The following is a 13,951-nucleotide window of genomic DNA, read 5'->3' on the forward strand; positions in this document are numbered from 1 at the left end:
TCAAAGGGAAGAATCTGCCAGGTGTTGCTTTGAGGAGGCAGTGGTTACAAGACAGGCTGGGCTGCAGATCCCAAGTGGGAGGTTGCAGTGAGCCAAGACCACGCCATTGCACCCTGGCCTGGGTGACAGAGCAAGACTCCATCTCGAAAAAAAAGAGAGAGATAAGAAAGCCATCGAGACACCATTAGGCAATCCACTGTCATGTGAGTTTGAGAAGGAAAGTAGAGATAGGAGAAGGAAGTTTATTTAAAGAAAGGATGGCTGAAACTGCCTAAATCATGGGAAAGATTTAGACATCCAAGTGCATGAAGCTTAAAGATTCCTAAAGAGGTTAAAACCAAATATATATAATCACAATATAATCAAATAGTCAAAAGTCAAAGATGTTTTAAAATGTTGAATAGGCAAGAGAAAAGTGGCATGACACCAACAAGAGAATCTTCATTAAACTATCAGCAGATTTCTCAGAAGAAACTTTGCAGGTCAGGAGAGAATTGAAGAATATATTCAAAGTGCTGAAAGAAAAAAACTGCCAGCAACTAATACTATATTTGACAAAGCTATCCTTCAGAAAGAAAGAATAGATAACATGTTCCCTAGACAAACAAAGCTGAGGTAATTCAGGAGCACTAGGTCTACTTTAAAAGAAATGCTTAACGGAGTTTTTCAAGTAAAAATGAAAGAAAGCAGCTGGGTGTGGTGGCTCATGCCTGTAATCCCAGCATTTTGGGAGGCCGAGGAGAGTGGATCACTTGAGGTCAGGAGGTCAAGACCAGCCAGGCCAACATAGCAAAAACCCATGCCTTCTAAAAATACAAAAAATTAGCCAGGTGTGGTGGTGGGTGCCTGTAATCCCAACTACTCAGGGGGCTGAGGCAGGAGAATCAAACCATGAGGCGGAGGTTGCAGTGAGCCGAGATCACACCACTGCCCTCCAGCCTGGGCGACAGAGCAACACTCTGTCTCAAAAAGAAAAAAAAAAGAATGCTAATTAATCACATGAAAGCATAATAAAATATATAATATTCACCAGTAAAGGTGCATATACTTGGGAGGCTGAGGCCGGAGAATTGCTTGAACCCAGGAAGTGGAGGTTTCAGTGAGCTGAGATCACACCACTGCACTCCAGCCTGCCAAACTGCACCTCAAAAAAAAACAAAAAAACAAAAAACAAAAAACAAAACTTGAGGCCTGGTCTCGTGCTCCCCTCCCATCCCCCCTTCCGTGGGTCCAAGCTGCCTTGGCTGAGGAGGGGGCTGAGGAGGTGTGAGCCCCTGCCAGGAACCCCCTGCCCAGACCATGTACTTGGCCCACAGGCCCCTGATGTCTGCGTCCAGCAAGGCCTCCGGTGGCGTCAGCATGTTTGTGTGGAAGAACGTGGAACCTTGCTCCGTGGCTGTGTTCTCCTGGTACTCTGTCCCCTTCCTGACCCCTCCCTGCAGCCACATGAGGCCTAGCAACCTGCCAGTCACTCAGTGGCCTCCAACCAGAGCAAAGAACCTGCCAAGTCAGCAGCTGTTGCTCACGAGCGTCCACCAGGTGGGACAGGGAGTGCTGACCTTGGGCAGCCCCCTGGAGCCACCTGCCCTGAAAGCCCAGGGCCCAGAACCCCACACACTTTGGGGGTAGTGGAACCTGGTAAAAGCCCACCTCCCACCATGAAGGAGGAGCCCTGGGCCCCTCAGGGGAGTCCCTGCTGGACAGTGAGACAGAGAATGACCATGATGATGCTTTCCTCTCCGTTATGTCTCCTGACACCCAGTTGCCTCTACCACTCAGATGATGTCAGGCCCAGTCCCTCAGTGCCCTGCACAAGGAACAGGACTCATCTTCTGAGAAGGATGGATGCAGCCCCAACAAATGGGACAAGGATCACATCCGGTCGCCCATGAGTGGCGGTCATGATCTTCAGCAAGTGGCACCAGATCCTGGCAGGGCGCACCAGGGTCACCCCAACCAGGATAACCGGATCGTCAGCCAGATCCTGAGCGAGCGGTGGTACACCCTGGGGCCCAATGAGACACAGAAGTACCACAACCTGGCCTTCCAGGTGAAGGTGGCCCACTTGCAACAAGGACCGAAAGAAGTCCAGCTCAGAGGCCAAGCCCACAAGCCAGGGGCTAGCAGGAGTGTACAAGGGCTCATGGGAGCAGAGCATATCACAGATGGGCACTGCCACTGCCCCGGGGCGTCCTCTGAACTCCTGTCAGTTGCAGCCCAGACACTCCAGAGCTCGGATACCAAGGAGCAGCTTCTGTGGGGCAGGATGTCTGCACACAGTCAGGGAACCTGGCTCAGCCTGGCCCAAGCCTTCTCCCACAGGGGGGTACACAGCCTGGATGGCAGGGAACTAGACCATCAGGCACTACAGGAAGTGACACAGGTGGTGTCTGGCACTGCATCATACTCTGGCCCAAAGCCTTCTACTCAGTGTGGAGGTCCAGGCCACTTCGCAGCCCCTGGTGAGGGAGGTGACCAGTGGGCAGCCCTGCTGCTGCCCACCTGAGCTGCTCATTCCCAGCACATGGCAAGCGAGGTCATAGCGAGTGACGAGGAGCCCATGGTCATCCATGAGGAGGAGGGGGTGATGTCGTCATTGCTGATGACGGCTTTAGCACCGCTGACACTGATCTCAAGTTCAAGGAGTGGGTGACCGACTGAGAGTGGGGACAGCTCTGGGGAGGAGCCAGAGGGCAACAAGGGCTTTGATGGGAAGGTATTTGCACCTGTCATTCCTTCTTCCTTTACTCCTGCCGCCCCTTGCTGGATCCTGAGCCCCCAGGGTCCCCCGATTCACCTGCAGTTTTTGGCAAAGTCTATGATCCCACCCCGTCCTCCTCCTACACATACTGGGATGCTTCCTCCTCAACCTTGGCACTCACCACCTTCTTACTGGGCCCAGGAGCCTTCAAACCCCAGGAGTCTGGTCAGGGCAGCAGAGCGGGCCCCCTACGGCCCCTACCCCTGGGGGTGGGGGCCCAGGGACGCCTTCCAAGGCGACCTGTTTCCTCCCAATGGATCCTGCCACCTTCTGGTGCAAGAGACCTGAAAGTGTGGGCGACCTGGAGCTACCAGGCCCCTCAGTCATCGCGGTCCCTCCCAACACTAAGGCTTTCCTAGGCAGGAGCTGGGCTGAGCCACCCGGGGGGCAGAGCCTGAAGAGGAGAAACTGACTGGGCTTTGGGGGTCGGGGCAGAGGGAACCCCACGGACATGGATCCCGCACTGGAGGACCCCACCATGCCCAAATGCAAGGTGAGAAGATGCTCCATCTTCAGCCCAAGTGTGCCATGTGTGATGGGGAAAGCTTCCCCTTTGCCTGTACAGGTGGAGAAGCCGAGGACGGGCTCAGGGAACTGGAGACCAAGAAGGCGCTGTCCTCTTCACTGCACGCGCCCTGGACCAGTGCCGGCCCTGATCATGCAGCTCTTCCAGGCCCACTGCTTCTTCCCGTCCACTAGGCCACAGCCGCCCTCCAGGCCCACTATGCACACATCTTCCCCTCCAAGGTTTGTTCTGCCTCTGCCCTGACTCCCAGCCCTGTGGGGGTCCTGACCGCACCTCACCTGGCTCAGACTCTTGACGCTGCCCTGGCTGCCCCACCACTGCCTCTGTCCGAGAGTCACGTGAGGCTGAGAGTAGGGGCAGGGGCAGCAGTGGTGCCAGTTGGGGGGCGGTCCAGTGGGAGGAGCCTCAGCCTCGCGGGCTGCTCCGTGGCACTGATGACTGCATGATCTTCTGGGCACCTCACGGATCTTCAACTGCAGGTGAAACGGATGCTGGTGGTGGGTGCAGGGCCGCTGGGAGCTGCTGCATGGGTCCCAGAGGCTGGACTGGGGCAGGTGCCAACTGAAGCTGCTGGGCCAGCATGGGCAGGAGGTTCTGCACACAAACCTTGGAGAAGAAGATGTGTGCATAGCGGGTCCACTGCTGCTGCCCCTGCCCTGACTCCCAGCCCTACCTAACCCCACCTCACCCTGCTCAGGCTCTGTTGCAACCCTGGCTGCCCTGCCACTGCCTCTGCCCCAGAGTTGGGGCCTTGACAGCCTGGCTGGAAGGGGACACCCCAGCCCTGCCTCAACACCTGGGGGTCTCCATAACTACCACAGGCAGGTGGGCGACCCCAAAGAAGATCCCAGGACTCACAGTACCCCCTGAGAACATGGACAGTATGTGGGGGTAGCAATGAAAGGCAGGATGGTTATCTTCTCCCACGTAAAGCCATTTAATCCTTTCAGTTTGGGACGGAATAAGGCCTGCCTCTTTTTTTTTTTTCTTTTTTTTTGAGACGGAGTCTTGCTCTGTCGCCCAGGCTGGAGTGCAGTGGTGCGATCTTGGCTCACTGCAACCTCTTCCTGCCGGGTTCATGCCATTCTCCTGCCTCAGCCTTCCGGGTAGCTAGGATTACAGGTGCACACTACCACGTCCAGCTAATTTTTGTATTTTTAGTACAGACGGGGCTTCATGATCTTAGCCAGGCTGATTTCGATCTCCTGACATCGTGATCCACCTGCCTCCACCTCCCAAAGTGCTGGGATTACAGGCATGAGCCACCACGCCTGGCCAAGGCCTGCTCCTCTTATCTATACCCCCTACCCCTGCAGCTGTGCCGGGGGAAAGCTGGGCAGTTTCCCTCCTCCGAGCCCCTATACATACCATGAATTGTGGGACCTTCAGAGCTTTTCACTTTTCGGAAAATAGCTCCTGTTGGGGCTACAAGATGGAGTGTGAAGAGGCCCTAGGGCCACAGGGAGGTGCCTGTGGACTAGGGGGAGTTCATGCACCCCTTCTTTCCCCAGAGGAGCTGGACTCAGGTGAGTATGGTGGTGGGGGCTCCTGCACTTCGACACAGGCAGCGGGAGGGTTTTCTCCCCATTCCCTCTGCACTCCCAACTTGAGCTATACTTTTTAAGAAAGTGATTCACCCTGCCTTTGCCCCCTTCCCCAGAATAGAACATGTTGATCATGGGCGATATTTTTCATTGTGCCAAAAAGTTGCCATGACCGTCATTAAACCTGTTTAACACCAAATAATAAGGAAAATAAAATAAAAAATTCGGGCTTGGTGCAGAAACTCACTCCAAATAAATTACCTACCAAAATATTTACATAATGGTGGAAATATTCCAAAATTCAGTATTTTGGGATTTATACACAAAAGATAAACAAATTAGAGGCCAAGAGGCTGCCGGAAGGGAAAAACGGGGCCTGGAGAGGCCGACGTGAGGAATGAGCTGGGCCTAAAGAGGCCACTGGCAGGCAGGAGCTGGACCTGCCAAAGTGGCTGAAAGGCAGGAGCTTTGGACTGGGGAGGCCACAGTGAGGCGAGAGCTAGCTGGGCGTGGAGAGTCTGCTGTGAGGCTGAGGCCCGGCCCGTGCAGGCCTTCGAGAAGCAGGAGGCCGGGCCTGCAAAGGCCGACTGGAGGTCAAGTTCTGGGCCTGAAGAGGCCACCAAAAGTCAAAAGCGGGGCCTGGGAAGGCCGCCGAGAGCCATGAGCTGGGCTGGGCTGAAAGACGCCACTGGGAAGCAGGAGGAGCTGGGCCTGGAGAGGCTGACTCGAGGAAGTTTTGCACCTGGAGAGGCCACCGAGAGGATGGAGCTGGGCCCGGGGAGGCCGACTTGCAGCTCTTCCAGGCCGACTTGAGGATGACTTGGGCCTGCAGAGGCTGCTGGGAGGCCAGAGCTGGGCCTGGAGAGGCCGACTTCGGGACGATTTGGGCCTACAGAGGCCGCCGGGAGGCCCAAGCTGGGCCTAGAGGAGCCCACCGACCGGAGGCCATTTGGGGCCTGCAGATGCCATCGGAGGGCAGGAGCTGAGCCTGGAGAGGCCACCGTGAGGCCTGAGCTGGGCCTGGGGAGCTTGGCTTCGGGAAGTTGTGGGCCTACCAGGGCCACTGGGAGCTGGGCAGGAGCTGAGTCCAAAGACGTTGTTGGGAGGCCAGAGTCGGGCCTCGAGACTCAGCCGGGAGGAAGAGCTGGGCCCGGAGAGGATGCCGGGAGGCTGCAAGTGGGTCTGGAGAGGCTGACTTGAGGAGGCCCGGCCTCTGCCTCCTGCATGGCGGCCTCTGCAGGCCCAGCTGTTTCTCCTGGCTGCATCTCCCGCCTCCCAGCAAACAAGCTTTTTTGGCTCAGCTCCCGCCGGCGTTTGTAGACCCCGAAGTTTCTGCAACCAAGCTCTTCAGACCCACATCCCACCTCCCAGTACCTGAACAGTCCCAGCTCCGGCTGGAGAAGAGAGTCTGTAGGCCCCGCTGTTGCCTCCCAGGGGTGTCTCCAGGCCCAGCTCTTGCCCCATCGTGACCTCCAAGGCCCAAGTCCCTGCCTGCCTCCCAGCAGCCCGCGTGCGACCCTGCTCCTCCCTCACGGTGGCCTGTTGAGGCAGGGGCTCAGGCTGACCTCTGTCAGCGTGGGAGGGGCCGGTGTGAGGCTAGGGGCTCCCACTGACCTCTGTCAGCGTGGGAGGGGCCGGTGTGAGGCTAGGGGCTCAGGCTGACCTCTGTCAGCGAGGGAGGGGCCGGTGTGAGGCAAGGGGCTCAGGCTGACCTCTGTCAGCGTGGGAGGGGCCGGTGTGAGGCTAAGGGCTCCCGCTGACCTCTGTCAGCGTGGGAGGGGCCGGTGTGAGGCTAGGGGCTCCCGCTGACCTCTGTCAGCCTGGGAGGGGCCGGTGTGAGGCAAGGGGCTCAGGCTGACCTCTGTCAGTGTGGGAGGGGCCGGTGTGAGGCAAGGGGCTCAGGCTGACCTCTGTCAGTGAGGGAGGGGCCGGTGTGAGGCAAGGGGCTCAGGCTGACCTCTGTCAGCGAGGGTGGGGCCGGTGTGAGGCAAGGGGCTCAGGCTGACCTCTCTCAGTGAGGGAGGGGCCGGTGTGAGGCAAGGGGCTCAGGCTGACCTCTCTCAGTGTGGGAGGGGCCGGTGTGAGGCAAGGGGCTCAGGCTGACCTCTGTCAGCGAGGGTGGGGCCGGTGTGAGGCAAGGGGCTCACGCTGACCTCTGTCAGCCTGGGAGGGGCCCGTGTGAGGCAAGGGGCTCACGCTGACACCTCTCAGCGTGGGAGGGGCCGGTGTGAGGCAAGGGCTCACGCTGACCTCTCTCAGCGTGGGAGGGGCCGGTGTGAGGCAAGGGGCTCATGCTGACCTCTCTCAGCGTGGGAGGGGCCGGTGTGAGGCAAGGGGCTCACGCTGACCTCTGTCAGCGTGGGAGGGGTCGGTGTGAGGCAAGGGGCTCCCGCTGACCTCTGTCAGCGTGGGAGGGGCCGGTGTGAGGCAAGGGGCTCACGCTGACCTCTGTCAGAGTGGGAGGGACCCGTGTGAGGCAAGGGGCTCACGCTGACACCTCTCAGCATGGGAGGGGTCGGTGTGAGGCAAGGGCTCACACTGACCTCTCTCAGCGTGGGAGGGGCCGGTGTGAGGCAAGGGGCTCATGCTGACCTCTCTCAGCGTGGGAGGGGCCGGTGTGAGGCAAGGGGCTCACGCTGACGTCTCTCAGCATGGGAGGGGCCGGTGTGAGGCAAGGGGCTCACACTGACCTCTCTCAGAGTGGGAGGAGCCAGTGTGTGGCAGGGGCTCATGCCTCTGGGCAGGGTACCAGAGGCATGGGCATCAACAGGCCACCGTGAGGGAGGAGCTGGGCTGCACGCGGGCTGCTGGGAGGCAGGCAGGGACTTGGCCCCGGGAGGCCGCCGTGGGGGCAAGAGCTGGGCCTGGAGAGGCCCCTGGGAGGCAAGAGCGGGGCCTGCAGAGGCTGTTCTCCAACCATTGCTGGGCCTGTACAAGCCACCGGGTGGCAGGAATTAGGCCCGAAGAACTTGGCTGGAGAAAGTTCGGGGCCTACAAAGGCGGTTGGGAGCTGGGCAGGAGTTGAGCCAAAAGAGCTTGCTTACTTGCTGGGAGGCAGGGCCGGGAGATGCCGACTTCAGGACAACTTGGGCCTGCAGAGGTCGCCGGGAGGCCCAAGCTTGGTGTGGAGGAGCCCACCGACCGGAGACCATTTGGGGCCTGCAGATGCCATCGGAGGGCAGGAGCTCATCCTGGAGAGGCCACCTTGAGGCCTGACCTGGGCCTGGGGAGCTTGGCTTGAGGAAGCTGTGGGCCAAGGCCGCCAGGAGATGGGTAGGCACTGAGTCCAAAGAGGTTGTTGAGAGGCAGGAGTCAGGCCTGGAGATGCAGCCAGGAAGAGGAGCTTGGCCCGGAGAGGATGCCCGGAGGGTGCAAGTGGGTCTGGAGAGGCCGACTTGAGGAGGTTCTCGGCCCAGAGAGGCTGCTGGAAGGGAAAAACTGGGCCTGGAAAGGCTGTTGTGAGGAATGAGCCCCATGGGCCTGAAGAGGCCACTGGCAGGTGGGAGCTGGGCCTGCCGAAGCGGCCGAGAGGCAGGAGCTTTGGACTCGGGAGGCTGCAGTGAGGCGAGAGCTAGCTGGGTGTGGAGAGTCCGCTGTGAGGCAGAGGCTGGGCCTGTGCAGGTCTTCGGGAGGCAGGAGGCCGGGCCTTGTCGAGGCCTGCAGAGGCCACCAAAAGTCCAAAGCGGGGCCTGGGAAGGCCGCCGGGAGGCATGAGCTGGGCTGGGCCGAAAGAGGCCACTGGGAGGCAGGAGGAGCTGGGCCTGGAGAGGCTGACTCAAGGAACTTTTGCACCCGGAGAGGCCGCCGAGAGGCCGGAGCTGGGCCTGGGGAGGCCGACTTGAGGACGACTTGGGCCTGCAGAAGCCGCCGGGAGGCAGGAGCTGGCCCTGGACAGGCCGACTTGATGACAGTCTGGGCCTGCAGAGGCCGCCGAGAGGAAGAGCTGGGCCTGGAGAGGCCGACTGGAGTAAGTTCAGGGCTTGGAGAGGATGCACAAAAGGAAACGCTCAGCCTGGAAAGTGTGCTGTGAGGCATTAGCTTGGCCTACACAGCACTTGGAGGCAGGAGCTGGGCCTGCAGAGGGTGACTTCAGGACGATTTTGGCCTGCAGAAGCCTTTGGGAGGAAGAGCTTGGCCTGGACCGGCTGACTGGAGGAACTTTTGGGACTGGAGTATGCGTCAAAAAGCAAAAGTTAGGCTAGGAAAGGCCACTTCGCGGCATGATCTTGGCCTACAAAGGCAATTGTGAGGCAGGAGCTGGGCCTGGAGAGGTCAACTTGAGGAGATTTTGGGCCTTCATAGGCCACCAGGAGGCAGCAGTTGGGACTAGAGAGTCTGACTTGAGTAAGTTTTGGGCCCGGAAATGATGTCCTGGGACAGGAGTTGGGCCTGGAGAGGCCACCATGAGGCATGAGATGGATGTAGAGAGGCCAGTGTGAGGCAAGACCTGGGCCTGTCTAGGCTGCTGGGAGAAAGGCAGGAATCTGGCCAGGGAAGGTTGCCATGAGATAAAAGTTGGGCCTGGAAAGGCCCTTGTGAAGCATGACCTTGGCCTAAAGAGGCCACTGGGTGGCAGGAGCTGGGTGTGTAGAAGCTGCTGAAAGGTTGGGAGCTTGGCTTGGGGGGTCCACAGTAAGGCAGATGCTGGGCCTGAAGAATCTGCTGTGAGGCAGATGTTGGGACTGTAAAGGCCAACGGGAGGCAGAGGCTGGGCCTGGAGGGGCCACCAAGATGCAGGAGCTGGGCCTGGAGAGGCTGCAAAGAAGCATGAGCTGGGCCTGGTGAGGTCGACTTGAGAAAGCTCAGGGCCTGGAGTGAAGGCTGGGAGGCAGGAGCTGGGTCTAAAGAGGCCATTGTAACGGTGGAGCTGTGCCTGTGGAGGCTGTTGTGAGGCAGTAGGCTCATCTGCGGAGACTGCCGTGAGGTAGGGTATGGGCCTAAATAGGCCATTATGAGTCATGAGCTTGGTCTGTAGAGGCTGACTGGAGAAAGTTCTGGGCCTGGAGAGGCTGCCGAGAGGTAGGAGCTGGGCCAAAAGATTTAAGCACATGTACATTTATTAGGCACTTTATTTCCATTATTACACTGTAATATATTATAAAATAATTATAGAACTCACCATAATGTAGAATCAGTGGGCGTGTTAAGCTTGTTTTCCTGCAACTGGATGGTCCCACCTGAGCGTGATGGGAGAAAGTGACAGATCAATAGGTATTAGATTCTCATAAGGACAGTGCAACCTAGATCCCTCACATGCACGGTTCACAACAGGGTGCGTTATCCTATGAGAATCTAATGCTGCTGCTCATCTGAGAAGGTGGAGCTCAGGCGGGAATGTGAGCAAAGGGGAGTGGCTGTAAATACAGACGAAGCTTCCCTCACTCTCTCACTCGACACCACTCACCTCCTGCTGTGTGGCTCCCTATGGCTCCATGGCTCAGGGGTTGGGGACCCCTGCTCAAGTGCATCCAAAGCGACCCTTCCCAAACCAGTCTTCATAGTGGTCAAGGGCAGCAACCACTTAGCTCCCAAGGCATGTGCCTCAGCTGGCATTTTGTCACAATCAACAGTAAGTGGTAGCTTGAGTCACTGTGAGGTCACTTCCTGGAAATCACCAGCATCCCATTTCCCACTGGCAAAGAGCTCAGCACTGCCCCCTGGGAAACCAAACCTATGCCCAAATCCCATCTGTGTGGGTTTATCTCCTGGGACCCTTCCTAACATATTAGTCAGAGTCCAATCAGGAAGCATAAACCACTCAAAAGTTTAAAGTGGTAAAATTTAATATGGAGAATTATTCATTATAACAGGTGAACAGCATAATGAGAGATTGGCTAGCACAAAGTAAAGAGAACTCTAGAGAATACAGGACTAGCCCAGGCCAGGCATGGTGGCTCATGCCTGAAATTCCAGCAATTTGAGAAGCTAATGCAGGAGGATTGCTTAAGGCCAGGAGCTAGAGACCAGTCTGGACAACACAGTGAGACCCTGTCTCTATCCAAAAAAAGAAAAAAGTTAGCTGGGAGTGGTGGTGCACACTTGTAGTCCCAGCTTTACTCGGAATGCTGAAGTTTGAGCCTGGGAGGTCAAGGCTGCAGTGAGGCATGATTATGCCACTACAGTCCAGCCTGGTGACAGAGCAAGACCCTGTCTCAAAGAACAAAACAACAACAACCATTTACAGACAGAAAAGAAATAGAGCTAATAAGCTAAGGAAAGATGTTGAAATGTGACAAGTAAAGTAATATGAGGTCTTTTGTCTATTAAAAATAATCAAACAAAAAATGACTTACTAAATTATAATACCCTGTGCTGGCAAAGGTGCAGTGAAATGGGCACTTTCTTATACTATGAGGGGTGTTTAAATTGTGTATAAGCCTTCCCGGGTAAAGCCTGTCAATTTTTTAAAATAATGGAGACACGGTCTCACCATACTGCCATACTGCCTCCTCCAACTGTTGGCCTCAAGCAATCCTCCTCTCTTAGCCTCCCAAAGTGCTAAGATTATAGCTGGGAGGCACCCAAAACCCTGTCAATTTACATCAAGGGTAATGAGAATGTCCATTCACCATGACTCACAGTAATCTTACTTCTGGGGAGACAATTCAATCTAAACAAAAGGTCATCTGCACACACACAGTAAAAATCTGGGGAGTAACTGAAGACAGAGTTGGTAAGTGAAATAAGAAACAGTTATAAGAAATTAAACTATGGTATCAATAGGCACCTGGTAAAAGGTCAGTTGATGTTAGCTGCTACTTTTTTGTTGTTTTGAGACAGGGTCTCACTCTGTCACCCAGGCTGGAGTGCAGAGGCCTGATCATGACTCACTGCAGTCTCAGCCTCCCTGGGCTCAAGTGATCCTCCCACCTCAGCCTCCCAAGTAGCTGGGACTACAGGAACATGCCACCACACTAGGCTAATTCATTTATTTTTCTGTAGGGATGGTGACTCCCCCTTTGTTTCCAAGGCCTATCGCAAACTCTTGGCCTCAAGCCATCCTCCTGCCTCAGCCTCCCAAAGTGTTGCGATTACCAGTGTGAGCCACCACACCTGGCCAGCTGCTACTTTTATCAATATTATTATTATTCCACTCAATTAAAAATTATTATTTTCAAGGCTATGCAACAGTATGTATCCTACAGCGTAATTGTAAAAACATATACAGTCGTCGTCCCTCAGTATACAGAATTAGTTCCAGCCCCCCATCTCTGCATATACCAAAATCCATGCTTACTCACGTTTCACTATCACCCCTCTGGAATCCACGTATACGAAAATTCCAAATATTAGTTGGGCATAGTGGCAAGCACCTGTAGTCTCAGCCACGTGGGAGGTTGAGATGGGAGGATCGCTTCAGCCTGGAAGGTTGAGGCTGCAGTCAGCTGTGATAGCACTACTACACTCCAGCCTTGGACAAGAGAGGGAGACCCTGTCTCAGAAAAAAAAAAACAAAACAGGTTAGAAATTGTAATGAGGTCTGTTGGGCAAAATTCCATATAAGCAAAGTATAAATTAATAAAGCAAATCGTGATAAATTAGTACGATTGACTTTCTGGAGTTTCTGACAATAAAAGTAAGGAAAATGCAGAACACAAAGACAGAGAGTAAAAAGAGAAATTAGGAAAGCATTCTACATGTTTAATAGGAAGACACTGGCCATGTTCATGCAGCGGCAGTATGTCGTGACATGACATACCTTGGAGAGAAGTTAACAGATGAGGAAGTTGATAAAAATCATCAGAGAAGCAAAATACTGGTAGCGACACTCAAGTAAACCATGAAATTTCCATAACTTATGTCAGCAAAGTGGGAATATTGTACAGTGTGTGTTGAAGTTCCTATACAACATTGTTTATCTGCCTTTTGTGTTTGTAAGGAATGTATATACTAAAAGTTCGTCTGCTGTCAAAAGAATATGTGTGAATAAGTCATTTTAACTTATTCTTCTGTTTTTCTTTTATCTTCCTGCCATCATCCCACAGCCTTACTTTAGAAATTTTTTTTTTAGAAAATTGAACAAGTGCTCCTTGTGGTGGCACATACCTCGAGGATGGGAGGCAGGGGTGGAAGGGTCACTTGAGGCCATGAGTTTGACACCAGCCTGGCCAACAAAGTGAGACCCCATGTCTACAAAACAATTTAAAAATTAGCCAAGTATCGTCATGTATACCTACAGTCCCAGCTACCTGAACTTACTGAGAAAGTTCAGGGCCTGGAGAGAAGGCTGGGAGGCAGGAGCTGGGTCTAAAGAGGCCATTCTAACGATGGAGCTGTGCCTGTGGAGGCTGCTGTGAGGCAGTAGGATCATCTGCGGAGACTGCCGTGACATAGGGTATGGGCCTAAATAGGCCATTGTGAGTCATGAGCTTGGTCTGTAGAGGCTGACTGGAGAAAGTTCTGGGCCTGGAGAGGCTGCCGGGAGGTAGGGGCTGTGCCAAAAGATTTAAGCACATTTACATTTATTAGGCACTTTATTTCCATTATTACACTGTAATATATTATAATTATAGAACTCACCATAATGTAGAATCAGTGGGCATGTTAAGCTTGTTTTCCTGCAACTGGATGGTCCCACCTGAGCGTGATGGGAGAAAGTGACAGATCAATAGGTATTAGATTCTCATAAGGACAGTGCAACCTAGATCCCTCACATGCACGGTTCACAACAGGGTGCGTTATCCTATGAGAATCTAATGCTGCTGCTCATCTGAGAAGGTGGAGCTCAGGCGGGAATGTGAGCAAAGGGGAGTGGCTGTAAATACAGACGAAGCTTCCCTCACTCCCTCACTCGACACCACGCACCTCCTGCTGTGTGGCTCCCTATGGCTCCATGGCTCAGGGGTTGGGGACCCCTGCTCAAGTGCATCCAAAGCGACCCTTCCCAAACCAGTCTTCATAGTGGTCAAGGGCAGCAACCACTTAGCTCCCAAGGCATGTGCCTCAGCTGGCATTTTGTCACAATCAACAGTAAGTGGTAGCTTGAGTCACTGTGAGGTCACTTCCTGGAAATCACCAGCATCCCATTTCCCACTGGCAAAGAGCTCAGCACTGCCCCCTGGGAAACCAAACCTATGCCCAAATCCCATCTGTGTGGGTTTATCTCCTGGGACCCTTCCT

General features: G+C 54.8%; 1 protein-coding gene and 1 pseudogene across 1 annotated transcript in view; one reads left to right on the forward strand and one right to left on the reverse strand.

The window, feature by feature from the left end:
* Positions 1–1,299: 1,299 nt before the first annotated feature.
* Positions 1,300–3,173, forward strand: LOC129523873 (protein capicua homolog; annotated as a pseudogene).
* A 1,892-nt stretch (positions 3,174–5,065) lies between these two features.
* LOC129523855 (putative uncharacterized protein FLJ44672) overlaps positions 5,066–13,951 on the reverse strand; it is a 69,863-nt gene continuing 60,977 nt past the window's right edge. The window contains exons 15-18 of the mRNA XM_063708518.1: positions 13,352–13,409; positions 13,031–13,263; positions 9,951–10,008; positions 5,066–9,857 (exon numbers count right to left, since the gene is read on the reverse strand). Coding sequence (XP_063564588.1) covers positions 9,063–9,857; positions 9,951–9,953 — 798 coding nt within the window. The 5' untranslated portion in view covers positions 9,954–10,008; positions 13,031–13,263; positions 13,352–13,409 and the 3' untranslated portion in view covers positions 5,066–9,062. The remainder of the gene's footprint in view (positions 9,858–9,950; positions 10,009–13,030; positions 13,264–13,351; positions 13,410–13,951) is intronic.

The sequence above is a fragment of the Gorilla gorilla genome, chromosome 6 (assembly GCF_029281585.2).
Source record: "Gorilla gorilla gorilla isolate KB3781 chromosome 6, NHGRI_mGorGor1-v2.1_pri, whole genome shotgun sequence".
Taxonomy (NCBI): Eukaryota; Metazoa; Chordata; class Mammalia; order Primates; family Hominidae; genus Gorilla; species Gorilla gorilla.